Below are 27,028 nucleotides of genomic sequence, written 5' to 3' on the forward strand. Positions count from 1 at the left end.
ATCCATGTTGGGGCAAGAATCACAGTAGGCAAATCTACCAGCATGGCCAAGGATGCTCCTTGGTTTTAAGATTGTGAAATATTTCTTTAAAGGGATTTATACTTTAACTACATCTGTTCAAACAGCATGAGGCAGAATCAGGTTTTCAGTGAACTGAGAAGAAATTCTAGTTGATGAGTATCCCTGCACTGCCATAAAACACCTCTTCAGGTGTGTCAGTAGAACCCATTGGGGAACTGCATGCTGTGGCTGGCTCCCTAACACGTGCTGTGGAGACAGGAACTTCCTGAACTAGTTTCACCACCGCAAATGGATGTATTAAACCACAGCCTTGTTTAAAGTGATGTAACATTTTCATGTGCAGTACAACCTAGAGGACTGCTGCTCCTGGTTTAAGTAAAAGTTTGGAATGATAAGAGAGCAGCAAGCTCAGCTACTGGAACAAAAAAGGGGCTTGTGAAGTCCCTATACACCCATAAACCAGTGTATTTCACAAGCAGCCGTTTCAGACACAAGAGGCAGATAACAAGGAATAATTATCACCCTTAAGGACAGTGCTTAAGGTATTTGGCTGAAGTTTCCATCTAGAGATGTAACACGTCATTTTACCGCTTCCTCCAAAGGCACATGGTGCAGCTTTGCTGTCAGGCACGGAGCTCGTACAGAAACGTGTGTAACCAACACCGCTTGCGTAAGATTAATTCCACATCATTCTCCTGGCCAGGGACCGGCTTTGGCTTCGTGGCGTCCCCAGTGCTTGATTGCCGTTGCAGAAGAGCAATAGATGCTAAACAGGTACTTTGGCGCTGCGGAAATGTTGAAAGGAATTCTGCTACACGGACTTGAGAGAAGCGACAAGTTCTTCACCTGAAAAGCGATTGCTTTAAGCACGGGAGAAGCTGCAGAGGAAACTTCTCAGGCGGGGCTGAAATTAACCAGCACCGCGCTTGTGAACCCGAGCGGAGGCCGAGGCTCGGCGCGGGCTGCGGGGACTGGGCTCTGTGGAGAGGGGGCAGCGCCCCGCCGCTCACAGCCCCGGCTGCGGCACGAGTTTCAGCAGGTTGGACTCGACGACCTCAGAGATTTTTTCTCGACCTGAGTCTGACTCGATGAGCGCCGCAGGGACGCGGCACTGAGGGCGGCGGGACCGGCAGTCAGCCCAGCCCCGCCCTCAGCCCCGCCCTCAGCCCCGCCCTCAGCCCCGCCCTCAGCCCCGCCCTCAGCCCCGCCCTCAGCCCCGCCCTCAGCCCCGCCCTCAGCCCCGCCCTCAGCCCCGCCCTCAGCCCCGCCCTCAGCCCCGCCCTCAGCCCCGCCCCAGCCCAGCCCCGCCCTCAGCCCCGCCCCAGCCCCGCCCCGCCCTCAGCCCCGCCCTCAGCCCCGCCCTCAGCCCCGCCCTCAGCCCCGCCCTCAGCCCCGCCCTCAGCCCCGCCCCAGCCCCGCCCCGCCCCGCGCGGCCCGGAAGCGCTGGCGCGCGCGCCGGAAGCGCGTCCCCCGCGGCCCGGCCAAGATGGCGGCGGATGCCGCCACCGAGCTGCTGTTCCTGGACACGTTCAAGCACCAGAGCGCGGAGGTAAAAGGGCGTTCGGGTTCCGCCTCGCCTCTCACCTCCCTTCCCCTCCTCTCCCTTCTCCTGGGCTACTGCTGGCGCCCCCCTTGCTCGCGCCGGGGCCTGCCGGGAGTGCGGAAGCCCCGCAGGGGCGGGCCCGGCTGCGGTCGGGCAGCAGCAGTCCTGGGGCAGGCCCCTTCGAGGGGGAGCTGCCGCCTCCTTCCCGCTCGCCTGACCCGAAGCCTTGCTCGAGCCGCTGTCCTGGCAGCCTGAGTGCTGCTGGCAGGGGGCGGAGGGTGGTGGGAAAGCAGCGGGGATTTAGAGGTGGCGAGGAATGTAGGCGAGCGGAGAACAAAGAAGATAAACGTGCTTCGAGAAGTCGATATAATGGAAGAAGTTGACTGGAGGGCTATGCCCTGCCGCTTGTGAGATTTCTGATGCTCTTGTGTAGCTGATGATGAGGAGGGATATTTGTGTGTTTGTGAGGTATTCCCTTAGATTTATTTACTTTACACTAAATGAGCGTTTCAAGCTTTTTTGGCAGTGGTAGATCGTGCAAATATTCCACTTTGAGGCTGTTGGGATCCTGAGCATCTTTGAAACTGCTGATCTTGCAGCAGATTTGTCTGGGGCTGTGCTCGATGAAGAATTCAGGGAGGAGGAATGGGACTGTTAGGGGAAAAGTAACATGAGAAAGACGTTCAAATTCATAGAATAACTGGACTGCATTCGTGAATAGGCATTAAGGAAAGAGCTCATGCTGCAATGAAATGCAGTTGAAAAGTTATTCTGGAGTGTTGTAGCTGTCTGGATCAGCTAGGCCCCAATTGTTTTTTAATTCCACTGTTTAAAACAATGTTAGGTGGGGAGTGCTACCCAGTGCTGTTCCCCTGGATAGAAACAGTAGCCACTCTTAGGCCTCTCCAGGGCCCTATGTTCTTTTGTTGAACATTTTAATCTTTAAAAATAATTTTCTCTCACTTTCATTCTTATCAGTGGCATTGTCCAAACCTGAACCTTAGGTTTTTTATGTGTATATTGAAAGTCTTCTTTATGTTAGGCTAATTCTTTGGCTTTGTGGATTATGAATGTTTTACTAGAGCTTACAGCTCTTGAAAAGTACTGCTGTGTTTTTGAATAAAGTAATTTATTTGGCTTAGCTATACAGTTTAGAGTAGTTATTGAGTAGTTCTGATGGAGGGTCTTTTTTAATGTTTTGTAGGAGAAGTGGGTAGAATTCACTTGCTTTGGTGATGTTGGTGCATGGCTGTCAGGCCATAATCCAGTATCATTTAAAGAGGAATTTGTCTTTATGTGGGTGGTGTTCCTAGGGATGAAGCTCCCCAGAGCAGCCCTTTCTCCAGAAATTTGAGCTTCCTGCATGACTCAGATGTTTTTTAGAGACACAGATGAGCTCCTACAACCCTCACTCCATGTAGGCTGCACTCGCCCTGTTGCTGTTCGTGTGTCTGTGCTTCCTGTCCTAGTGGGATTCCTTTGCTTCCACCATCCAGCTTCTACCACATCAGCCCACAGGCCAAGCTGTGTTGTATTGTCTGCAAAAAAATGTCTGCATCGATTTTTTACAAGACAGTAACACATGCTGAAAACCATATCTTAAAAGCGGTTTTAAAACTCCAGTTTGTCTGTTTCATTGCTTACTAGCTTTCTAAAAATTTTAGTACTTGCTTTCTGCTGGTTTAATTTGCTTTCTGATTGTAGTGAAAAAGATACATTTCGACTGCAAATCAATTTGTTTTTTAATTTTAATTTTTTAGTTGTGTTAATAGACAGGTCGGTGGCTTGGGGTTTTTTTCCTATTAGTCTGGTAATTCAGCTTGCTAATTGGAAATGTGATTCTGAACTTCTCTTAAGAAAGTATTTATATGTTTACAATTAAACATAAATTTTATATGTGTACCATTTTATGCGTATAAATATGATAAAAATGATGGATAAATATAATATGATCTAATGCAGTGAATTTAGTGAGAGAAGATGTCCAGCATTAATTTTTTAGTAGCTGCTATATGAAAAGTCACTGTAAGTTTGATAACTTCCTAGTTTGCTCAAACAGCTTTTTGGAGGGTGTAAGAATTCTTTATACTTGATGTTTTATTATTAAGACTGCAATATGTTCTGTTAGTAGAGAATGCAAGACCATGATGTTGTTTGTGTTTTACGTTTCCTAGAATTTGCTTCCTCTTTGTTTTGTAGCAAAGTACCAATATCGATGTGGTTCGTTTTCCATGCGTGGTTTACATAAATGAAGTCCGAGTCATTCCTCCTGGAGTGAGAGCTCACACAAGTTTGCCTGACAACAGGGCTTATGGGTAAGTGAAAGATTCCAGGTATCAGATTCAAGAAAACCTTCCTCTTACTTTTTTCTTGAGCTTTCATCTCTCAATAGACCTTCCTACATAAAAATGTAAAATGTATTTGGGTGTTTGCCAGACTTGTAATTATTTTGGGGCATTCCTTAAATAGGATAATTTTGTGGTTTTTATCTCCTTGGTAGTCCTGCTTACTCTGATAAGGAACTCATCTGATTTTACTTTCATTCTGTTCCTAGAGAGACATCCCCTCATTCATTTCAACTGGACTTGTTTTTCAACAATGTCAGCAAACCAAGTGCCCCTGTGTTTGATCGGCTGGGAAGGTAAGTTCTTTCAAGATTAGTGTGTGACTTCCTTATCTACCTTTAATTCCTGAAAATTTTTAGAGTGCAGAGAATGTGCAATAGAAAATCCTCTATCTCCCATGACTTTCACGTTTGGTTTGGATTTTGCTAGTTTGTGTTCTTGTTCTTTTCATCTCATCTGTGTGGAAGGACAGAGGTTTATGCTTAAAGTAAGAAAAAATTCTGTTATTTTTAAATTTACAGAGTCCATATATATTAATGCCAAGAATTCTGTAGAAATAAGTGATTTTTCTTTCTTGTACGTATTTGTTCAGTGTTTTATTGTTGGCTTGTATGATTACTATTGCTGTGTTTTATTCTGTAAACATGCTTTGTATTAATGGAAATTACTTTGTATTTTCAATTTAACAGCCTTGAATACGATGAAAACACTTCAATTATTTTCAGGCCCAATGCAAAGGTAATGCAGTGTGATTTAAACCTCTTCTTTCTCTGCATATCTGTCATTTAGGTGTAAATATAGTTTCATGTGGTGTGTTAATGCTATGTAAAGTGTTCTAAAACCTGTCTGTAGTTTAGATACTCTTTACTTTAGAGTCTTCTTGTGTTTTTCATGTTGCAGTTTGTTGGGTTTTTATTCGTTAATAGTCTGTAGTAGATTAGGGATCTATATAGTCAATGAATATACTGCAAGGAGTTTAATGCTTTTAGAGAAAAGTTATTTGTTGCTATGATTGATGTGTTCCATGTTTTCTCAGTTTTCAAAATGTGGGATAAAGAGGTGTTTTAATGTTGGATTTTTCTTTTGGCTTTTATGCAGATGCTGATACAGTGATGCTAGAGTAACTGTTTTGAAGTTGTCTTTAAGTGCTTTTACTTTTTAAATTTTTTTTTTTAAAACCAACAGGTCAACACAGATGGATTGGTTCTTAGAGGGTGGTACAACTGTCTGACTTTGGCAATATATGGCTCAGTTGACAGGGTAATAACTCATGAGAGAGAGTCACCTCCTCCACCACCCCCTCCGCCTCCACCTCCCCAGCAACAGCCTGGATTGAAAAGGAATCCAAAACATGGTGAGTCGTGGGAGAAGACAATTTTTTTTTTTTTTACGAATCAGTGTTACAGTATCCCATCTGAAAAACAAATCCCCAGTTGTTTCACATTTTAGATTACAGTGGCTTTCATTTTTCTTTATTGTGTCTTTAGTTTCATATTTTCTTCTAGATTTATACTGAATGGTTTTAAGTAGGGTCTCATCCAGTGCTTTTATGAGAGTGATATATTGGTTTGTTGCTAGTTACTTTGGATGGTAAAAATGCAGTTTATCTTTTGTGAACTCATTACAATGAAGATGATTAGAATATTAAAAAAAAAGTTATTAGAATAGTATTAAAATCATAAGAAATTTCACAGTTGTAGTTAACTTTGCTTATCTGACTTGTGTAAAATACATTACAGGAGAGTGCTCTGCACTGGTTTTAAAACCATGAAGAGAATCCATGGTCAAGTTTCTGGTTCAATTTTGGTTTTAGATTTAAAATGAGAACTATTGGTTAAAGTATGGCTAGAAGACTGCAAAAATTGAATACTGTGTGCAGTAGAAAACAGTTGTGAACCATAAAAACCAGTTGAGTAAAATGTGAAATTTTTTTTAAATCAAATCAGATATTATTGATAGAGCTACAATATGAGCAGTGTCAAAACCAAAATTGGCAATTACTCATGTAAGTTTTAAACAAGTATTACATTAAAAAATCAATAATGTTAATAAGCTTGTTTACTGATGTAGTTCTTGTTTACATCAAAAATTACTTTAGAAAGTTGCCTTGTCTGGTGCGGAATATAGATAAAATAAAAGCTGGGCAATGATGTTCCCCAGTCAAAAGTAGCACCAAAACCCAAAAATTTTCTACTTTTATTCCTGTAATTTCATTAAATGCAAGTTTTTATTTTCCCAATAAATATAGTTGATGGAGAGAAAGAAGACCAATTCAATGGAAGTCCTCCAAGACCACAACCCAGGGGACCAAGGACACCTCCAGGCCCTCCTCCTCCTGATGATGATGAGGATGAACCTATGCCAGTGTCAGGTAGAATGAGAAGAGACTGTGTTTTATTTGCTGCCCATCACTGCTTAGAGGAGGCAGAATTCTCTGTTCCTGTCCAGTGTGAGGTTTCTTGTCTGCTCTTACTTCTGCTGGACAGATTCAGTTTTAGGAAAGGGATTTGGAAAAAAGAAAAATTTTGGGTTTGTTTATTTGCATCATTTTTAAAGATAGTGTATTGAGAATACTGGCTGTTAAGCAATACACTGTTGAAGATGTGCTCATGTTTTATATAAGTGTTCTGTTGACTCTGGTATCCATTGTCATTCTGCATTATTCTGCAGCATCTGCCAAGTTACCCAGTCTCTGTATTGGTTAGAAGTGCCAAGAACTCTACATATTCATAGTCTGGCTGAACTAAGTGCTTGTGTTTAGTCAAATCACGAGAAGATTTTCAAGATGGTTTTTTGCATCTCTAGGGTATGTGATGCGGAATCCTAAAACATATATGTTGTCATTAAAGACAATAAAATATTTCTATAAATACATTAGCAAAAAAAAAAAAAAAAAAAAAAAGGAGGACCGAGGAGAATCTTTTCTCTTGGATGCAGGGAGATACATGGTGACAAAGGATGTGTAAAAGGCTGACGTAGTTAATGACTTCTTTGCCTCAGTCTAGTACGAAAATCAGTTACTCTCCAGGTACCCTAGGCTGGAAGACAGATGCAGGGAGCCAAATGACCCCTCAATAATCAAGAAGGGAATGCTGAGGCCAAGTGTATGGGGCCAGATGGGATCTACTCATAGGGTCAGTTCTGTTTAATATCTTTGGATTTCAGAAAAGCGCTCTTATTTCTGAAACTTTGTATGTATTTTTAGTGGTTGGGGAAAAAGAAGATGATGTGGACCATAGGGAGGATTACTTTGAGCCAATTTCTCCTGATCGAACATCCATTCATCAAGAAAGCCAGTATTCTGATGATGGAGAAGTAGAGGAAGATCAGCCAGAAGATGGGGAAGATGATGATGATGTGGATGTTGAGGAGGAAGAGGATGAGGACGATGATGACGACGACGATGATGATGGTCATACAGTAGAGAGTATTGCTGATGAGGAAGAAGAGGAGGAGGAGGAAGATGATGAAGATGAAGAAGAGGGTGAAGAGGAGGAAGAAGGTGATGGTAAGTTACAGAGTTTAGAAAAAAAATTGAGGTTTCTGAAATTTTGATGGCAGTACCTTCACGATGAGTATGTGCAAAGGGAACTGAATATTTTTCCCTTGGTTATTGCAACATTGCCTTATTTGTGGTCCTGACATCTCTCAAGAGCAATATCTTGCTATGGAATATTTATTCCTTTATAGTAAAACTTTCTGTAAATAGAGGCAAATAGATACAGTTGTATCGGTGAGAATGAACATTCAGTCTTGTTATGTTTTGTTTAAAAATGTAGGAAAGCGGTGAAAGATAATTTCTTAAGTAAAAAAAACAAGTGAAATTGTATATATAATATAGTTGTCATCTTCTTGTATTAAAGATCCCACCCATGTCTATGCAAAAATTTCAGGCTAGAAGTTCTATTATAGGTGCAGAGGAAGAAAATTGGACAATATAGTTGTAGTAATGTGCAACAAGTTAAACTTCTGTATACATTCTTTTAAATTACTCCAGTATTACATAAAAAAGCCATGTCAGATGTGGCTTTCACTCAGATCTTGAAAGGGAAGGCATTTTGTAGGTTAATGTGTGATTGTTCTCTAGCTAGTAATATTTGTGTAAAATGAATCACTACTTTGTATTTGGAAGATAATATCTGCAGTTATGAAGTGGTGTATTCATAACTGATTTGGTAACTTAATGTGTTTCTTTGTAGGAGATGATGGCTATGAGCAGATTTCAAGTGATGAAGATGTAATTGCTGATCTAGAACGTGAAACATTTAAGTATCCAAGCTTTGATATTGAATATACTCCAGAGGATCTGGCATCTGTGCCTCCTGTGACATATGAACCTTTTGAAAAGGAGCTTGGACCACTTTTATACTTCAGCTGCCCTTACAAGACTGTATTTGAAAATGAAGTTGCTAAAATAAAGGACCAAGACCCAGAAAAAGAAAATTCAGGGGCAGCGGAAGGCTCAGTTAAATTAACTGAACTGTTGGAATTATATCAAGAGGAAAGGGGTGCAAAGTGGGTCACAGCATTGGAAGAAATTCCAAGTTTAATAGTTAAAGAATTGAGCTACCTGATGGTGAAAGACACAAAGCAAGACTATATTACCCAGCTAGTAGACTGGACCCTGCAAGCTTTAAACCTTCAGGTGGCTCTCAAACAGCCCATTGCTTTGAATGTTCGACAACTCAAAGCTGGGACAAAATTGGTATCTTCGTTAGCAGAATGTGGGACTCAAGGAATAACAGCACTCTTGCAGGCAGGAGTTATTAATGTGTTGTTTGAACTGTTGTTTGCAGATCATGTATCATCATCCCTTAAACTTAATGCTTTTAAAGCTTTGGATAGTGTCATTAGTATGACTGAGGGAATGGAAATGTTTCTAAGAGGTGGCACAGAGGTACATGAAAAAAGTGGTTATCAGAAACTCCTGGAACTCATACTGTTAGATCAGACTGTGCGAGTTGTTACAGCTGGTTCTGCAATTCTCCAGAAATGTCACTTCTACGAGATTCTGTCAGACATTAAAAAGGTGGTGGATCAGTTAGCAGAGAACACTCCTCCTCTTCCTAATCACACAGAGCCAGAACAGGACCAGGACTTGGCAGGACTTGAAAGAACCAACCAAGAATATGAAAATGATGTGGAGGCTCCTATGGATATGGATCATCTTTTGGAATCTTCTAATATAAGCGAAGGAGAGATGGAAAAACTTGTTAGTCTTCTTGAAGAGATCTTCCATTTGATGGAAACTGCTCCTCATACAATGATTCAGCCCCCTGTGAAATCTTTCCCAACTATGGCACGCATTACAGGCCCTCCAGAAAGGGATGATCCTTACCCTGTCCTGTTTAGGTACAGCAGTTGCAAATTCAATTTCTAGAGTGTGTTCCCTCCAGCTTGATAGAGATATATTTCAGGGTTGACTTTGTTGAATAACACATTGCTAGATATTTAATTTAATTCTTTTTTGAAAGATTGTAGATTGTGGGTATGAAGTCTGAGAGAGTTTGATTAGTTAATGTGCTTGTTATTTTGTTGGCTTTTGATCAACCTAGAATGCACCTAGTCATAAGTTAACATCCTTATTGCTCCTTATTAATCTCCTTATTACTGGTAATGTTCTTACCCTTCAGTTGCTTCATAGATGCTAATCAATTATGCTAAGTGCTGTCCAGTTTGAAAATTATTGTAAATCTAGAGCGTTTAATTTCTCATCTTGGAACACAACTATGTGTATAGATAAAATAGGTCTGGATTTCGAGGTGGCGAGATGCAAACTGGCCTCAGATTCATGAAGAGGTCATGCAGTGTTGTCACTGTGCTCACTTTCACAGCACAGGCAGAGGAGCTGAGGCCTGCCTGCTTTCAGCCAGTTAAAGCATCTCATGGATTCTTACTCTGTTAGCAAGTTCTATCTAGAGGTGTTTCTCTAAATGCTGACAGATTTCTTTGGTAGCAGTGGTGTAGGTCATGGCTGAATATAAGCATCTATGTGCACTTAGTCTTCAAAAATTGCCTGCTAGAGATGCTGGAATGATTAATTTCCTATCACATTTAAAACATTGACTCTGGCATTGATGATGATTAAGATGCAGCAAATATAATAAAACATAGTGTTCTGTTTTGTGTGTAGATATAATTGAGGTTTTTTTATTGTTTGAGTTTTTTATGGAGATCAGAATTTTAGGACTTACTTCTTGTAAATATTATACCAATTATGTTTTGTAAGGTTTAAATTTTGTGCTACTTCATAATTAGTTACTATTTCTCCTAGTCCACAGAGCAATAAGTACTGAAGCTAGGAGGTATGTAGTTTTATATAAAGTGTTGAAAAATATTTGTAGCATTGCTGATTATTTTCCTGATATTGTTTTTCTTTTTTTTCCCCCCAGATATCTTCATAGTCACCATTTCTTGGAATGCATTACTTTGCTGCTGTCTCTTCCAGTGACAGGTGCACATCCAGGTGTGCTTCAGGCAATCCGAGATATATTGCGTTTCCTGGCACAGTCACAGAAGGGTCTTCTTTTCTTTATTTCTGAGCACGAGGCAACAAACTTGCTGGTTAGAGCACTTTGTCAGTTTTCTGACCCAGATCAGGAGGAAGGTCTGCAGTCAGATGGTGCCAACGAGGATACTTTTGCCCTGTGGCTGCTCCATTCAACACAGACATTACAGTGCATTTCAGAATTGTTCTGCCACTTCCAGCGGTGCACAGCCAGCGAGGAGACTGACCACTCAGATCTGCTGGGAACACTTCACAACCTTTACTTGATCACTTTTAACCCTGTAGGAAGATCTGCTGTGGCTCATGTATTCAGTCTGGAAAAAAATCTCCAAAGTCTTATTACTTTAATGGAGTACTATTCCAAAGAAGCTTTAGGGTAATGTATGCATTTATTTATTTCCTTTAGTTTTTTAATTTTAAAAGTTTCTATATTTTATAAATAATTCAGTAAATCTAAAATAGTTTTCTTTTAGATCCTGATATTTTTATTTAAAGCCAAAACAACTTTTAAGTAGAAGCATGTATACAAAATCAGGCCTGTCATTTGTAATCAAATTTGTAATACCCCAAATCTTTGTCCGTCATCAACAGACTTCTTGTAATATATTTAAAGCAAACTTTTGATTATGTGAAAAAATCAGTAAGGCAGTTTTTATTCAAGTATAAAATGTTGCCTGTGAAACAAGCAAAAGGTTTTTTGACTGTGTACAGAGAGTACTGCACACTACTCTGGGGTGGGTATCTCTCAATTCTTCAAGTTCTTGTAGATGTTAAATACAGTAATTGTTTTCTCTGGACAGGCAGTTGTACTACTTTAGGTAGCAGTGATTTTAAAATTATTTGTGAAACAGATGAAGTTACATAAAAATAAACTGCATGCCACTTGACAGGATCTCATGGTTTGTTGATGCTGAAATGAATATGAATGTGTATAAAGTGGCAAAAAGTCTTCACTTGCCAAAAAACAGAGGACGAAATTGTTTGAGTTTCTTTCATTTATAATTATATGTGGCAATCCTTTTTAAAAGTAAAAGTTCTGTAGGTAGATTTTTAGGGGTCAAATAATGAAAATCTAACCAGTTGTGTTATCTGAGATCTAAAGAAAATCCTTATTGTTGTTTCAGAGACTCAAAGTCTAAGAAGTCAGTTGCTTATAATTATGCCTGCATCCTTGTTTTGCTGGTGGTACAATCTTCCAGTGATGTCCAAATGCTGGAACAGCACTCAGCACCTCTGCTGAAGCTTTGTAAAGCAGATGAAAATAACACCAAGTTGCAAGGTACAGTATGTGTAATTATCAACTGAATTGTTTGAATGTATAGAATAAATCTTTTTTTATGTGAATAATTGGTGCTTCACAGCTGTCTGGCTTGGATAATGAAATTACTTTTCCAGTTGCATCTAATTAGTTGAGTCAGCGAGATAATGCACATTTTTTTTTCTGTTAATGAGAGTTAAATCAGAAATATTTATAGTTGTCTTGGTTTGAAAAGACAGGTGTTTGCTGAAGAAGGCAGGAGCCTCCCCTGAAATGGGAAATGTAAACCCCCTCCCTCTGAATTGTTATAATTTTGAAATTAAAGGGCTCTCAGGCAAACATATGGGAATAGGAATAACAGTTCTTTATTAGGAAAGAAAATTTGAAAAAAAAAAAATAAAGTAAACATGCAGTACTACAAAACAACACTGACAGAGTCAGAATACGACCTGACGCCCTGTAGGTCATGGTGTTGGTAGCAGTCCAATTGAAATGGTGACTGCAGTCCTCTTGCAGTGACAGGTGTGGTTCTGTTGAAACTGATTCTGTAGAGGGGTGTAGTCTTTCTCTAAAGATCCTGTGGTGGTGTAGATGGGCCTGGTCTTCCTCTGGGAATCCAGTGGAGAAGGCTGCCCTGGTGCCCAGAATCTCAGATTATATCCAGGTAGGAATGCTTGGCTCCTCCCCCTGGGCGGACCATCTCACAATGGGATGATGTAATTTTATCAGTCATGCAGGGAGACTCAGTGGTCCATGAACAGAAGATATTTCCAGAGGAAGGATTGATTTGTGGAAGAGATAAAGAAAACTGCCCAATTAACAGAATATAGCTGCCACACCTCTAACAGGTGGTAAATAGAATACACACTTATCTTGCAATCCAGGACAATAGTTAATTTTTTTTTTCAAGTAAAATAGCTACCATGAATTTTGGATAATTACAGGAAATTAGAAATTATTTAAACTTTGTAGATAATAGGAGAGCAGATTTCTGTAGAAGTGGACTAACTAGTCAGTGAGCTGAGTCTTATTTTTGTTTGCTATTGCTATGGTTTAACCCCCACTGGACACTGAGTACCACTGTTGCTCACCCCACCACCCATCCCCAGTGGGATGAGGAGAATCAAGGAAAAACAAGTAAAACTCATGGATTGAGATAAGAAGTTAAATAATTGAAAAAAAGTAACATATAATAATACTAAGAATTCCAATGATAACAACAGTAATAATTGTAATAAAAAGGAGAGAAGATATAAAACTGAAGAAAACAAGTGATGCACTGTGCAGTTGCCCACCTGCTGATCAATGCCCAACCCCTCCCCAAGCAGTGATCATCACCTTCCAAGCAACTCTCCCAGTTTTCATACTGAACATGACATCCCATGGTACAGACTATCCCTTTGGACAGTTTGGGTCTGTTCTCCTGGCTGTGCTTCCTCCCAGCTTCTTGTGCAGCTCCTCATTCGTAGAGCATGAGACACTGGAAAGTCCTTGATTTAGGGTAAGCACTGCTTAGCAACAACCACAACATCAGTGTGTTATCAATGTTATTCTCATGCTAAATCAAAAACACATCACTTAACAGCAACTAGGAGGAAACAAAGCTCCTATCCCATCTGGAACTAGGACAGTGATGTAATCTGACAGAATCTTTACTAGTAAATAATTCTGGGACTGTTAAAAGGCACCTAGGCCAGCTGACATGGAATAGTCCATGTTACCTTGTTACTACATATTTTCATGTCCAGGCTGTGTCTTGGTGTTTTCCCAGCTTGTGTTGACTTACAGGTCAGACCTGGAACACTCAGAAAAATCCTGCTGGAGTCTGTTCTGAACAATGAAACTCTGATGTCCAAAGTTGTGCTCTGCACTGGTTAACCAACTCATGTAGACAATAATTTGTGCCAAAACTTAAATGCACTGAAAGAAATCAGAATTCTTCAAAGTTTTAGTTGAATCTCTAATTTGTCATGCTCTTATTTTTTTTCCTCACCTGATCATCAGACTGCTTTATGAGAAGCAGGGCTAGTTTATTAAACCAAATAAAAATCAGTCTGAGTCATCAGTTCATATCCACTTGGTCTTCATGTTCTTATAGATATTTTTAGGAACAATGTTTTTTAAATCTTTAAATCTCGTATCCCGAGAACCTAGGAGTTTGAGGTTATTCTAGACTAAGACAGAGACTGATCATCTGTAAGGATTTCTAGCATGAGTGGAGTGCAGGGCAGAGATTGGCTGTATTTGGGCACTTAATATAAGTTTTGTCCTTAGTTTGTAATAACCTATTCTGTGCATTAAGGAGGATGTGTTTTGGTTCTTTTCTTTAGCTGACAGTGCCCCTTAATGTCTTTTGTAAAAAATTATTTGATTACAGATAATGCAGGTAATGAGATGAAAATTGCCTTCAGATTGATTTGAGCCAAATTTTGTCAGTGTGCATATTGCCTGTCCCGAAGTTCTATTTTTATTGATGCTTTTCAGCTGGGTACAGCTGCACTATGTGCTCTGCAAATTTTGTACTTGGCTTTAGTGCCTATTTTGTAAATTAATTTTTTTATTTTGTAAATAAATTTTGATTGAAAAAGGTTTTATGATCGTAAATTCACTGACTTAAGTATTTTTTTTTCCCCCAGAGCTCAGCAAGTGGCTTGAACCTTTGAAAAGTCTTAGATTTGAAATAAACAGTATTCCAAATCTTATTGACTATATCAAACAGGTCAGTAAAATATAGGTAGATGCTATCTTTTATTTATGTTCCATAAGCTTAGACCTTTTGTCTTAGATATGCACTAACATATTTAAAAATACATATTGTTATCCAAAAGAGATGTTTCCGAGATTAAAGCTTATGATCTAGGCTGGGTCTTGCATTGTTATATTTATTGAAACAAAATCTAAGGTAAATATATGATACAAATATCTAATTATTTAAATCTTTTAGCTTCTTGTAAATCACAGTGCAAATGTTGATACTTTTTTTTTTGTTTCTGCCTTATGACTGCTTACCAAAAGGTGAAATAATTAAACTTAACTGTTGTGACATACTTACAGTAACTAAATACAGAATTTGAATACTAAGCAAGCAATATACTCATTAAGTCCTTCCTTGTTATACAGGCTCATTAATTTTTTCTTTTTCTTTTCCCCTAAAAGAATATTGATAGTTTGATGACTCCAGATGGAGTTGGTCTTCCTACTGCACTTCGTGTTCTTTGTCATATTGCGTGTCCACCACCTCTGGTAGAAGGTATGGCTCATGTATTTGTACAGTTAAAGTATAAACCTCAGGTTTCTGAGTCTTCTAATTAAACCTGGCTAAAGTGTGACTGTGATTGCCTGGGAGAAATTAGAAATACAGAAGTGTTATTTTTTTTCTGTGCAGGTCAACAGAAAGACCTTAAATGGAACCTTGCAGTTATTCAGCTTTTCTCTTCCGAGGGAATGGACACCTTCATCCGGGTGTTGCAGAAGCTGAACAGCATCCTTATTCAGCCTTGGCGACTCCATGTCAACATGGGCACCACGCTACACAGAGTTACTACTATTTCTATGGCACGCTGTACACTGACTCTCCTTAAAACAATGTTGACAGAACTCCTGAGAGGTGGATCCTTTGAATTCAAGGACATGCGTGTTCCTGCAGCACTTGTTTCTTTACACATGCTCCTCTGCTCTATTCCGCTCTCAGGCCGCTTAGATAGCGATGAGCAAAAAATCCAGAATGACATTGTTGATGTCTTACTGACTTTTACACAAGGTGTTAATGAAAAACTTACCATTTCCGAGGAAACTTTGGCGAACAATACTTGGTCTTTAATGCTGAAGGAAGTTCTCTCATCAATTTTGAGAATTCCTGAAGGCTTTTTCTCTGGACTTATATTGCTTTCAGAGTTGTTGCCTCTTCCACTGCCCATGCAGACTACTCAGGTATAACTGAGATGTATTTAGTTTTTAAAGTTTTTTTTTTATTTATATATAACTTTTTTCCCATTTTTTTTAGTGGTAGAAAGAACAGATATGTGAAAGGATGAATTAGAGTTGTTGTAAAGCATTTGTGCTCATGCAGATTCTTTGTACATAAGTCTTTTTCAGCAGAAGCAAAATTGGTATTATTTGGAGTATTTTTCTTAAGCTAGCAGTCATATGTTGTTTTTTGTCCCATGTGAGATTATCTAGACTCCTATTCTTTTACTTATATGACTGTCTCTGAATCTTTTAATTTAACTTGGAATGCTGAACTTGGCATATTAAGGCTCTTTCTTTTATTGTGGATCTTGGTAAGTATAAAAGGTGTGTGACAATCCATGCTCCTGAAGGAATACCTAATTTGCTAGCTCATGCCCTGTCATTTGGTAACAATGAAAATGGCATTCCATATTTTTAACGAGGACAGTAGTCAAACTTTGTTTATACATTGTGATAGAATTCAGGTTTTTTCATAAAAATTGACAGGAAGAACCCTCCTGCCCCTCTGTTCCTGCAGGTAATTGAAGCCCATGATATTTCAGTGGCACTCAACACCAGGAAGCTGTGGAGTATGCACCTCCATGTGCAGGCCAAGCTGATACAAGAGATCGTTCGGTCTTTCTCAGGCTCGTCCTGCCAGCCCATTCAGCATATGTTGAGGCGGATTTGTGTTCAGCTGTGTGATTTGGCTTCACCTACTGCTCTTCTCATCATGAGGACAGTATTGGATCTAATTGTAGAAGACCTGCAAAGGTATTTTTTGTTTTCTCTTGCAAAGATTTATTAATGAACTGTTAAATTCACCTTGCTTCTGTGCAGGAGGAAAATGCCTTTGGAAATATTGCTCATTATGGGCTGAATGAATTCTCATTCCAGTGCTATATGCTGTTGTCCTGATAATGCTTAAAGTTGCCAGAGAGCGAGCTCATACCTCTAAGTTTTGATGTAGACAGTTTCATGTTGTATTTTTATGGTAAGTGTTCTAGGAAGTTTTTTTTTCACATTGGCCTTGCAAAGCCTCATCTTGCCTATAAAGTGCTTTTAAGGACCTTTATAATGACATAAATAAGAAGAGTAGGCCAGTAAAGTTTGCTGTGCTGGGATTACGTATGTGTTTCAATGTTTGTAAACTAATGGAAATTGAATGATACAGGTTCAGAGGGTTTTGAAACTGACTGCTCTTTCTTTAAAACATAATTATCCACTTAGATACTGTTTGCATAACAGCATATTTATCTTACACAATTAGATGCCCTACAGTATATTACATGCACAGTAGATCAATTAATGATGTGACAAGAAGTTCTTTAGTGAAAGTTGAGCAGTTGTCAAAAAGTAAATGGAACTGTAAGTTTAAGTATGCAAATTAGGTGGATTTTTTTTAATGCAGAGTTATATGGCTCCTGTGATGGTTGTTTTTATAGTTTCTTAGATCACTTTAAACCAGCTTTCTCACAGTGCACTGATACCCTTTCAGCAACACAGAAGATAAAGAGAAACAGTACACTGGACAGACCACTCGACTGCTTGCTTTATTGGATGCCCTGGCTTCACATAAAGCTTGTAAATTGGCTATTTTGCATCTTATCAATGGAGCTACTAAAGGAGATGAAAAGTATGGAGAAGTTTTCCAGGAGCTCTTGGCTTTGATGCGATCAGCTGGCGACAATGTCACTCATCAACAGTGTGCTGAATATGTAACTTCCCTTTTGCAGTCCCTCTGTGATCAGGTATTTGCTATATTTAATGCATAATGGGCATTGATTATTGTAGGAGACAAATTAAATGCAGTTGTTTCTTAAGTACCCTTTACAAAATTAAAAAATCGGCATTGTTAAAACACAGAAAGAAAAGTATGCATGATTGGCTACTTTGGCAGACATGCTGCCTTCTTGTTGTTGATGCTTTCCATTTTATGACATGTCTTCTGCATTATATGCACTGTTTTGGTAGCTCATTAGAGACAAACTGAATGGCACAAAGATTTCCTGTCCCATTGGCTGAGAGAGGGATACCATTTCTCCATGTGGGCCCCTGGGAAAACTTGAGTTGCAGCTGTACATGTCTTACCTAGTTAAATAAATATGTGTCTCTTAGTGGTCTAACTGAAGCCTCTTGAAAATGTATTCCAAATATAAAGATATGTATGCTATGCTGGCACTGTAAAACTCCTCCCTTAAAAAAAAAAAAGCAGAAGTTCCTAGAGCAAGGTAAGAAATGCTGGTTGAAAGTTGATTCATAGACTGGCCCTGTAGTTTCTCATTAATGTGTGCACAGATTTGCATGCCATTATTTGTCTCACTAGTGCATGCATTTATTTGATCTAATGCTTACCCAGTTACACAAAAGATACTTGGATGTTGTTGGTCAGTAGAGCTAATCAGGCATTTGTATATAAACAAGATCTCTCTGTCCATACAATCTCGTTGGGAAAATCAATCTTGTTTTATTTTTATGGAAGTGACAGAAGGTCACCACTTCATAGGTGTTGTCTGCAGCCTCTGAATTTTCACAGAACCACAGCGTCAAAGAATATCTCAAATTGGAGGGGACCCATAAGGATCATCAAGTCCCAACTCCCTGCCCTTCACAGGATTATGTAAAACTAAACCATGACTTTGAGTGTTATCCAGACACTCTGAACTCTGCCAGGCTTTCTGCCTAATCACTTCCTTGGTGTCTAATCACTAACCCTGTTCCAGTGATTGACCAATCTCTCAGTGAAGAGCCTTTTCCTGATGTCCAGCCTGAACGTGCCTTGGTGCAGCTTCATTCCACTTCCCTGTGTCCTGTCACTGGTCACCAGAGGGAGGAGAGCACCTGTCCCTCCGCTGCTCCCCTTAAGGCACTTGTTTAGATTGCTGTGAGGTCACCCCTCAGCCTTCTCCAGGCTGAACCAGCCAAAGAACTTCAGCCTCTTTGACCAGAATTTTGAGATTGAGGGACACATTGACTACCTAGGCAGGAAACTGTTGTTATCCAGTGACTATTTGGCTTTTATTTTAACTCTGTTACAATATTTCAAAATGTGAAGCTTTTATGTTTTAGAAATAAATAATGGTTTGTAACCCTTAACAGCACTGAACAAAAAATATACTCTAGATTTCTGGTCAGTATTTGAGTAATAACTGAAATACTGGAATAAGATAATAAAGGGATAATGAAAGAATCCAGTGCTTCTGACTTCATGTATGGTTTATATTTACTGCAGGCCTACAGAATGAATTTTTACTATATGTATAATAATAATTCTTTTAGGATATTGCACTTATTTTACCAAGTTCATCAGAAGGCTCTGTGTCTGAATTAGAGCAGCTTTCCAACTCCTTACCAAGCAAAGAGCTGATGCCCTTAATTTGTGACTGTCTGATGGAAACATTAACGAATTCTGAGAGCAGTTACAGTTGTCTGCTGACCTGCATCCGAACAATGATGTTCCTTACAGAGCATGACTATGGCTTCTTCCACTTGAAGAGGTATGGTATTTTATTATATCACTGACAGCTTAAAATTGTTTAAAAACTGTAGTGTGAAATAATTTTCTACGTTTAGTAGAAAATGTTGAGGATAAGGCATCTAAGCTTTTGTTTCTCTTGGGTTTTCAGTGTTTTACTCAGTATTTTGGTCTTTCTTCACTCTCTGAATAATTTCTGCAGTATGCATACAGAAACACTTAGTTTCAAGAAGGAGACAAAGCATTGGAAACAGGTGTCTACACTCTGTTTCCCCACTCCAAGGCTGGAGGATTACAATGAGATACAGTGCTCTTGTTCTTTGCCTTTTGAGACACTCAAAGAATTCTCATCTGGAGTACTGGAGAGCTGACTGTAATTCCTCTATTTTTAGAGGATTCAGTTTGCACTTCCCCAAGTGTTCTGACCTCCAGACAGTTAAGGCTTTAGAAATGAGTTGTTTTTTTCCAAACTATTTTTGTTCACTCCCTTTGAAGAGACTATATATGTGTGTTGGAAAATATTATGTTGTTTTGACACTCGATTCTTTGTCCTATGTTTGGACCTGTTTCTGTTTCCTGAATTTGAAGTGCAGAGGCAAAAAGGTGAGGTTTGCAGAGAGAAAAAGGAGCCTTGTCAATATAAGGTTGTTCAAAACACTTAAAGTTGTGCTGTTGGATGCAAGAAGCCGTACAATCAGTGAAAAATTAGCAAGTTGTAGATGCTGTTCTTGCTATGATCCTGTATGTCCAGCTGTCAGCTTCAGTGCACAGCCTTGCTATTTCTGTTCATGTTGGCTTTACAGTTTGTTTTCTGCAGCTAGGCATCATGGGATGGAGAGAAATTGTAGCTGCAGGCATGATCCTGCTTCATACATAAGGTCCTTGTGCAAGCACATATTTCTGTACTTCAGTCCCTTTTCTACCAAAGATGAAATTGTAATTTCTTGATGTTTTGGAGGTAGTATATATAGCTGTATACATGTGCTCTGAAATATCTACAGACAGTACTGGTGAAAACAGGAATCTAGTATGGAGAAAATAATGAAGCTCCAGCTTTGTAAACAAGGTTGAACTTGATAAATTGTAGAATTTGCCAGGTTTATTTTGCATATATGCCATTTTCTTATAACCAGTTATGGTGGAATGAATACAATGTATGTACTAATAAAGTATTTTCTCTCTTTGTTTTTCAAACAGCTCTCTAAGAAAACACACCAATGCTCTATACAGTGTATTAAAGCGAGTAATAACTAGTTTCAGCAAAGACACGGGTGAACTGGCCTCTTCATTTTTGGATTTTATGAGACAGATCCTAAACTCCGATACGCTGGTAAGTGAATATGTATTGAATGCTTAAACTCAGCTGTATTCTTCTGCAATCTGCAGTGTGAGACATGTTCAGGAACAATTATTTCAGAAAGCAGTTGATTCTGCGGATTGCTGGGTAAGGCTTTTCCATCAGTAATGTTAGTACCATCTTTAGTTTTTAATGAAATCTCTGAAAGCTGGGCAAGGGTGTATGTTTAGTTAACAGGGTTTTTCAGTAGGAAGAAAGTCATATGGGTTCATACTGATTTCCTAAGTGAATAGTATCCTGTGGTGTCCCAGTTTTAGATTCACAGCATCCTGTTAGACAGCTGCTGTATTGATGTGTTGTATAGAAAGGCTATAAAATATTTGTTAATTCTGTGATACAGACCTCATCTTGTACAGGAAAGGGTTGCATTTGTCTTGATGCAGTATATAAACTTGCTTGTTGAAGTGTACTTTGTTAAAATAATTTGCATCATATGTTTTTAAATCAAGAGAACTAATTCTGCTAGATTTGCTCTAATGTGTGTTTGAATTCAAAGGGGTTTGCTGTCCAGAAGTGCTGAACATTTATGAATACTTACTCCTTGACTGTCAAATATTTTAGGGATGTTGTGGAGATGATGGAAGCCTTATGGAAACAGATGGATCCCATTCAGGCAGAACCCTGGGTCTTACCACTGCAGAGTTAAAACATCTACTGCAGAACAAAGAAGAAACCCCAGAAAGCCTGCTTCTTGATCTGGAGAAACATGTTATGGTAAAAGAATTCAAATAATCAAGCTGATGTTGCAGTTTTGTAGTAGCACGTGCTATGAGCCCAGGCAGTTATTGGTGTCATGGAAGGCAGTACATGCCTACAAGCAAAGGGTGTAAGGTAGTGGTGAAGCAGATTGCTAATGTAATAAACAACAGGAGCCTCAGCTTAGGAGTGGCTCAATGTTACTGGTGACTGGTAAGTGGTATTAATACTGGAGGCTGGATATTGTTGGATGCTTTCATCAGAGGCCTGAACAATGAATTTGTTCAGTGAATTTCATTGGATACCAGTAGGATGCGGAGAGTGACTGATCTGACATACGGCAAAGCCTCAATCCAGAGAGACCTCAATAAATGCTTTAGGATTGATTTAGCAGAAAGTTTGTGTGGTTCATTAGGAAAAATGAAAAGGTCTGCAGTGAAAGCAGGATAATCCCATGCCTTGTTGCAGGCTGGGCTGACAAGGGCCAGGTGGTTGCATTGGTTGATAGGTTAAATGTGGGCCGACAGTGAAGGGTCACTAGAAACAGGTGAGGGAGTATGTTCTCAGCCATCCTGGAAGGAGCATGGTCAGCACATCCAGAGGCCTTGTCTCCCACCACGGGATGCTGCTGAGCTCTCATGTGGAGTGTTGTGTTCACCTGTGATCAGCTTTGCCTTCTCACCAGTTCTAGAGAGACGTGGAAAAGCAGGAGAGGGTTCTAGTGAGGTGGTCAGGGACCTACAGCACATGTGCTAGAGAGAGGAGGAAGAAGCTGGGCTTGTTTGGCCTGGTGAAGAGGGCTCAGGAACTATTTCAGAGTTTGCCAGAGCTTTGGGAAGATAGTAACAAAGGTGGTGGAATCAAACTTACTTTGGTAATTCCAGATGATAAATCAAGGGGCAATGTCCCCACATTGTGGCTTCAGGAGTTCAGGTTGACATTAGGAAAAAAAAAAATAATCACTGAGAGAGAAGTGAAGCACTGAACAGGTCAGTGGGGCTGTGGGCTCTCTGTCACTGGAACTTTTTTTAGACATGACTGGATAAAGTTATGGCTGACCTGACCTGGCTTTGATCATAGTCTGGCTTCCAGCAGTGATGGTGTGGACTGGACTAGAGGACATGCAGAATTCAATGCATCTGACTTTTCTGTGATTATAATTGCAAACTTAACTCTGTTATTCAAATCTGATTCTATGTAACTGATGGCAGCCATGCAGTAGAGGCTAATTTAAGAGAGTTCATGAAACACCTGCTCCACAGCCTATTTATCACTAATGCCTTTCAATTGCTATATTCCCTCCTGTCCTTTCCCTGGCTGCCTACATCTATCAGCTAAGACATTAAGTTATTTTGAATGAGGATCAGTAGACACACAGCATTGGAATGCTTAAACAGAGAGCTTCTTAAATAAAACCTGTGTCAGTGTCTTCCTTGGGACTGTTATAAAGGATATTGCATCAGTTGGGAATGAAACCTAGAATGTGCATGTGGTGACATGGTATGTGTAATACCACACCTAGGAGCTTTCTGCTGAGTTTGTGTGCTGAGGTGTCTTACTTTCACTATTTGTCGCTAGGTAGCTTGTTGTATAGTACCTCCCCCTATTTTTAATAAGCAAAACATTATTCCTTCTGTGCAGAGGAGAAAAAATTCTGACTTGTTTTATGTTGACACAGGATCGTTCTAAGGAAGATGATGGCCTTGAATCTTTACTGGACAACATTGTTGGAGTGAGGCAGATGCTGGAATCAGCGGGTGATTCTTGTCCACTGAGTGACCAGGATATTGAGCCTACTCTTTCTGCACCAGACTCTCTTCAGAATTTGTTTAACAACAGGTAAAATGGTTGAGTGTGTCAGCAGTCTCCCTGTGGTTTATTTGAGAAAATGGAGTAATTTATACGTATGTAAATTAAGTATATTAAAAGCAGGATCTAGCACTGTTGTCACTGCTACCTACGAGTCCCAGTGTATTTAATGTCACGTTAAGTATCAAGGATAGGGCAGTGATGCTCACCCCAGGTCCCTGTGGTGCTGTGTACACTTGCAGTTGGTTGTGGTTCATAACCAAACAGGCTTTTGGCATTGTTTTGTTGTAGGACCACGTACGTGTTGGCAGATGTGATGGATGAGCAGCTGAAGTCCATGTGGTTCTCACCCTTTCAGGCTGAAGAAATAGACACTGACTTGGATATGGTAAAAGGCTTCATTAATGTATCTGAAGCTGATTTAAAAATGAGGGTTAATCTGAACAAGTAGCATCAGAAATTCATGTGGCCAAATGGTTTGTTTTCCTGAGCTCACCTTTCTAACTTTACCCAGATAGAGGTTGGCATTTGTTAAAGGGGTTATCAAATGCCTTCAGATTGACTTGGAAGCTGCTACAAAATTCAGATCTTTTCCAGTACCTTAGGGGAACAGTTGCTGTGTCAGTCCCAAACTGCTTTTGCACTGCTCTTGAGGCTTTTCCTCAGTTTGTGTTAAATGTAGAAAAACAATGTGATTTAGTTTCTTCTCCTTGCTCGTCTTCTGTCATTGCATTAATATCCGCAAGAGCCTGATAGCTTCACTTTTTTTTTATTAAAATACTTGCTCTGATGTGATGAAAGTGAGAAATGTGGCGGTAGTAAATGAAAATACCTGCACAAAAGCTTTTCACCGTTGCTGAAACTTACAATCTAAACTTTAAAGCTAATAGTGAAAAATACAGTAGCATTCCTGGTTTTTTAGAACTAAAGAATTGGCAGTGTCTTAATTTCTTGTGTGAGAAATAATCAGTTTCTGTTGACTTAATTGCCTTAATTATTTTTTAGTTTTAGTCTTTTATGTGCAGATAGTTATGCTTTAATTTCTTAAGCAAAACCAAAACTATATAAAAGTGCCATCAATAAATTTATAGAGCTGTATCTTAAGCAAGAGAATTGTCCCACTGTGGGTTATTAAATGACAAGACAGATGTTCATATTTCAGAGCTATGCCCTTCACTCCTTTTGTGTTCAGATCTGTCAAGATAATTTTGCTGCAGCTCTGCTGCATTTTTTGTTTTGTTACTGCTGCTCTTTTTTTTCTTTTTTGGAGGTGCTAGTAATGGTTGTTTTGATTAAACTCTCTCTTTGAAGGTAAAAGTTGACTTAATTGAACTGTCAGAGAAGGGCTGCAGTGACTTTGACTTGCAAGCTGAATTGGAGAGGTCATTTTTGTCAGAACCATCATCTCCCGGGCGCACAAAAACCACAAAAGGGTTCAAGCTTGGCAAGCACAAGCATGAGACCTTCATAACTTCAAGGTAAAACGGGTTTAATGAGTTTATAGAGTCTTCAGCATTGATTTGTATGTTGTCAAAATGTCAAATACCTTTCAAATTACATCTCCAGTATGGAGAATGCCTGACCATCAGTGGTAGAGTATTACATTAGCTAACTAAATCATGGTTTGTCATGACAGTGGGAAATCTGAGTACATAGAGCCTGCAAAGAGAGCTCATGTTGTGCCACCACCCAGAGGAAGAGGAAGGGGAGGATTTGGACAAGGAATTCGACCACATGATATCTTCCGTCAGAGGAAACAGAACACAAGCAGGCCACCCTCCATGCATGTGGATGACTTTGTTGCTGCAGAGAGCAAAGAAGTGGTTGCTCCAGATGGGATACCACCAGCCAAAAGGCCACCAAAAGTGTCACAGAAGATATCTTCGCGTGGTGGGTTCTCAGGGAATCGTGGAGGACGAGGAGCTTTTCACAGTCAGAACAGGTTCTTTACACCACCTGCTTCAAAAGGTATGTTGTTCCTGCATTAGAACTGAAGTAGATGTAGTGTGAGAGCTTCCTGAAGCAGTGTTCCTGCAATGAGTTGTTTAGCACCAGGAAAGATTGTCTAAAAGGTGAGAACCTCTAAAGCTGTACAATTGAAACAAGGCTGTGAATTCCCATGCTGCCTTTCTGCCTCTCTTTTACAAAAGGAGTCAGCTATTTTAGCAACTCTTGGAGTGCTTCCCTGCTCTTTGTGACACAGTAGTTTCTAAAATCAAGCACCACAGTACATCTCTGGGTTTAAATGAGGCTTTGGAATAAAAGGATGGAAGATCCTGACAATAAGATGTAATTTTCAGTGAACCTGGAGATTGTAACCTACAGAGTGTTAAATTTCTTTCATACATAGAGAAGATTGCGTTCCTTTTCCTTCCATCCCATAATTAGGTGAAGTCCTTGCAAAGTAGAAACCGAAAATACTTCTATTCATAAAGTTATAAATATTAGGATTTATTTCACCATAAAATCTGAAAGTGTAAGAGTCTCTTAATACGCTAGATAATGTGATTTCTTTTCAACTTGAGTCCTTGCCTGAAAAATAGATCTGTTCCCCTGATTCTGTGCAGAATAGAGTAACTTGTAGACTTCAAGTTGGAAATACTGTAGGTATGTTGATACCAAGTATCTTTATTCGAATTGTATAAATATTATGTTAGCACCCTGAGTATTGCGAAGATTGAAATGGAAAACAACCCAAAGCCAGTGATGTTTTCTCAACAGTGTGTTGGTTTTTCTCTCCCTATCTAGGAAATTACAGTCGTCGTGAAGGTGCTCGAGGCTCCAGTTGGAGTGCACAGAGTACGCCCAGGGGAACCTACAATGACAGTAGAGGTGGTCAAAGCAATTTTAACAGGGGTCCACTGCCACCACTGAGACCATTAAGTTCAGCAGGTACATGGTATTCATATGGGCATCGAACTATAGAGAATTCCTTGAATTTCATTTTTGCTTTACAAATGAAACCTTGCAAGGATGCTGCAGACACCTTGAAATTCAGCAAATGTTTTAAGCATATATGAACAGTTTTCACTGAGACTGTGTCAGATACGTACTTTCGTATGAACTGCCCTGTAACCTGTAAAACTTGCTGAATTGAACGCTTGATCGCAGAATCTTAATTTTGCACTCTGACTTTTGTCATTCGATTGTCTTCGTACCTCCATGGTAATCATAGCGCAATTAAAGCAGCAATGCTTGCCTAAAAGAAAAGTGAAAATTAAAAGGAGGAAACAGACGCTCTTTGTATCTCATCCTGGTTTTGTTTCTTACGCTTTTGCAGCAGCTACTCCGCCTAGGGCTTTTTTTTTTTTCCAACTGAGTATACTTTTCTTTGCTTTAAGGCTACCGACCGAGTCCTCGCGATCGTGCTTCCAGAGGCCGTGGAGGAATTGGACCGTCTTGGACAAGTGCTAATAGTAGTAGCAGTGGTGGCTCAAGAGGGAAATTTGTTAGTGGAGGCAGTGGAAGAGGTCGTCATGTACGTTCCTTCACAAGATAAAATAAGACCCAATGGTGGAACAGCTCAACCTTGTGGACTTCTGTGAAGATGACAAAGAAAGCAGCGTCACTAACGGACCAATTCACAGTTTCTGGTATCTGGAGGACACCAAGAGAATATTTTTGTCTGAAGAAAAAGCTTTTGTTTGATACAAGAATTGAAATTTCAATAAAATTCAAGACTTTTTGTGTACAATTGTAAATTTTTTGTTCCTTTTGAAAGAATGTTTCCATTTTTTTGTGGATTTCATTAGACAATACTCAGTAAAGCACCTCTTTGAGTTAAGACTTGAAGGACTTCTTAAATATTCATTGTGCCAAAAGAAGGTGCAAGTGTTTCGTGTGTGACTTATTACTGCAAGAAAATTAAAAAATAATGTATGTAAGGCAATTTTGGTTGTTTTTTTTTTTTTTTTTTTCCTCTCAGGTTTAAAGCTATTAGCCCTTTTATTCCTTTGTTATTTTGTTAGCCAGTCTGGGTTATTGCTGAATGAGGTGTGTCTGCCAGTAGGTGAAGTAGCCAATGGTAGAAGAATAACTGAAAATAATTAATCTGTTAAAGTATACAAA

General features: G+C 39.5%; 1 protein-coding gene across 1 annotated transcript; it reads left to right on the forward strand.

The window, feature by feature from the left end:
• The first annotated feature begins 1,455 nt into the window (after positions 1–1,455).
• Positions 1,456–26,849, forward strand: VIRMA (vir like m6A methyltransferase associated). Its single transcript, XM_021543218.3, has 24 exons — positions 1,456–1,570; positions 3,764–3,879; positions 4,119–4,205; positions 4,599–4,647; positions 5,095–5,263; positions 6,158–6,280; positions 7,115–7,417; positions 8,109–9,261; positions 10,302–10,793; positions 11,542–11,696; positions 14,312–14,394; positions 14,832–14,925; positions 15,061–15,605; positions 16,162–16,397; positions 17,122–17,374; positions 18,903–19,120; positions 20,296–20,428; positions 21,017–21,169; positions 22,830–22,990; positions 23,252–23,348; positions 24,272–24,438; positions 24,597–24,928; positions 25,709–25,852; positions 26,302–26,849. Exons 1-24 carry the CDS (start codon positions 1,508–1,510, stop codon positions 26,457–26,459), a joined length of 5,484 nt encoding a protein of 1,827 aa, XP_021398893.2. The 5' UTR covers positions 1,456–1,507; the 3' UTR covers positions 26,460–26,849.
• The last annotated feature ends 179 nt before the right edge of the window (positions 26,850–27,028 follow it).

Source organism: Lonchura striata, chromosome 1, assembly GCF_046129695.1.
Source record: "Lonchura striata isolate bLonStr1 chromosome 1, bLonStr1.mat, whole genome shotgun sequence".
Classification (NCBI taxonomy): Eukaryota; Metazoa; Chordata; class Aves; order Passeriformes; family Estrildidae; genus Lonchura; species Lonchura striata.

Excerpts from the sequence above, each read along its gene's own strand:
- VIRMA (XM_021543218.3), top strand. The coding sequence starts at position 1,508 with ATGGCGGCGGATGCCGCCACCGAGCTGCTGTTCCTGGACACGTTCAAG. Across the intron at positions 14,926-15,060 it reads TCCACCACCTCTGGTAGAAG|GTCAACAGAAAGACCTTAAA; the intron begins GTATGGCTCATG and ends TTTTCTGTGCAG. Across the intron at positions 17,375-18,902 it reads TGCAGTCCCTCTGTGATCAG|GATATTGCACTTATTTTACC; the intron begins GTATTTGCTATA and ends TAATTCTTTTAG.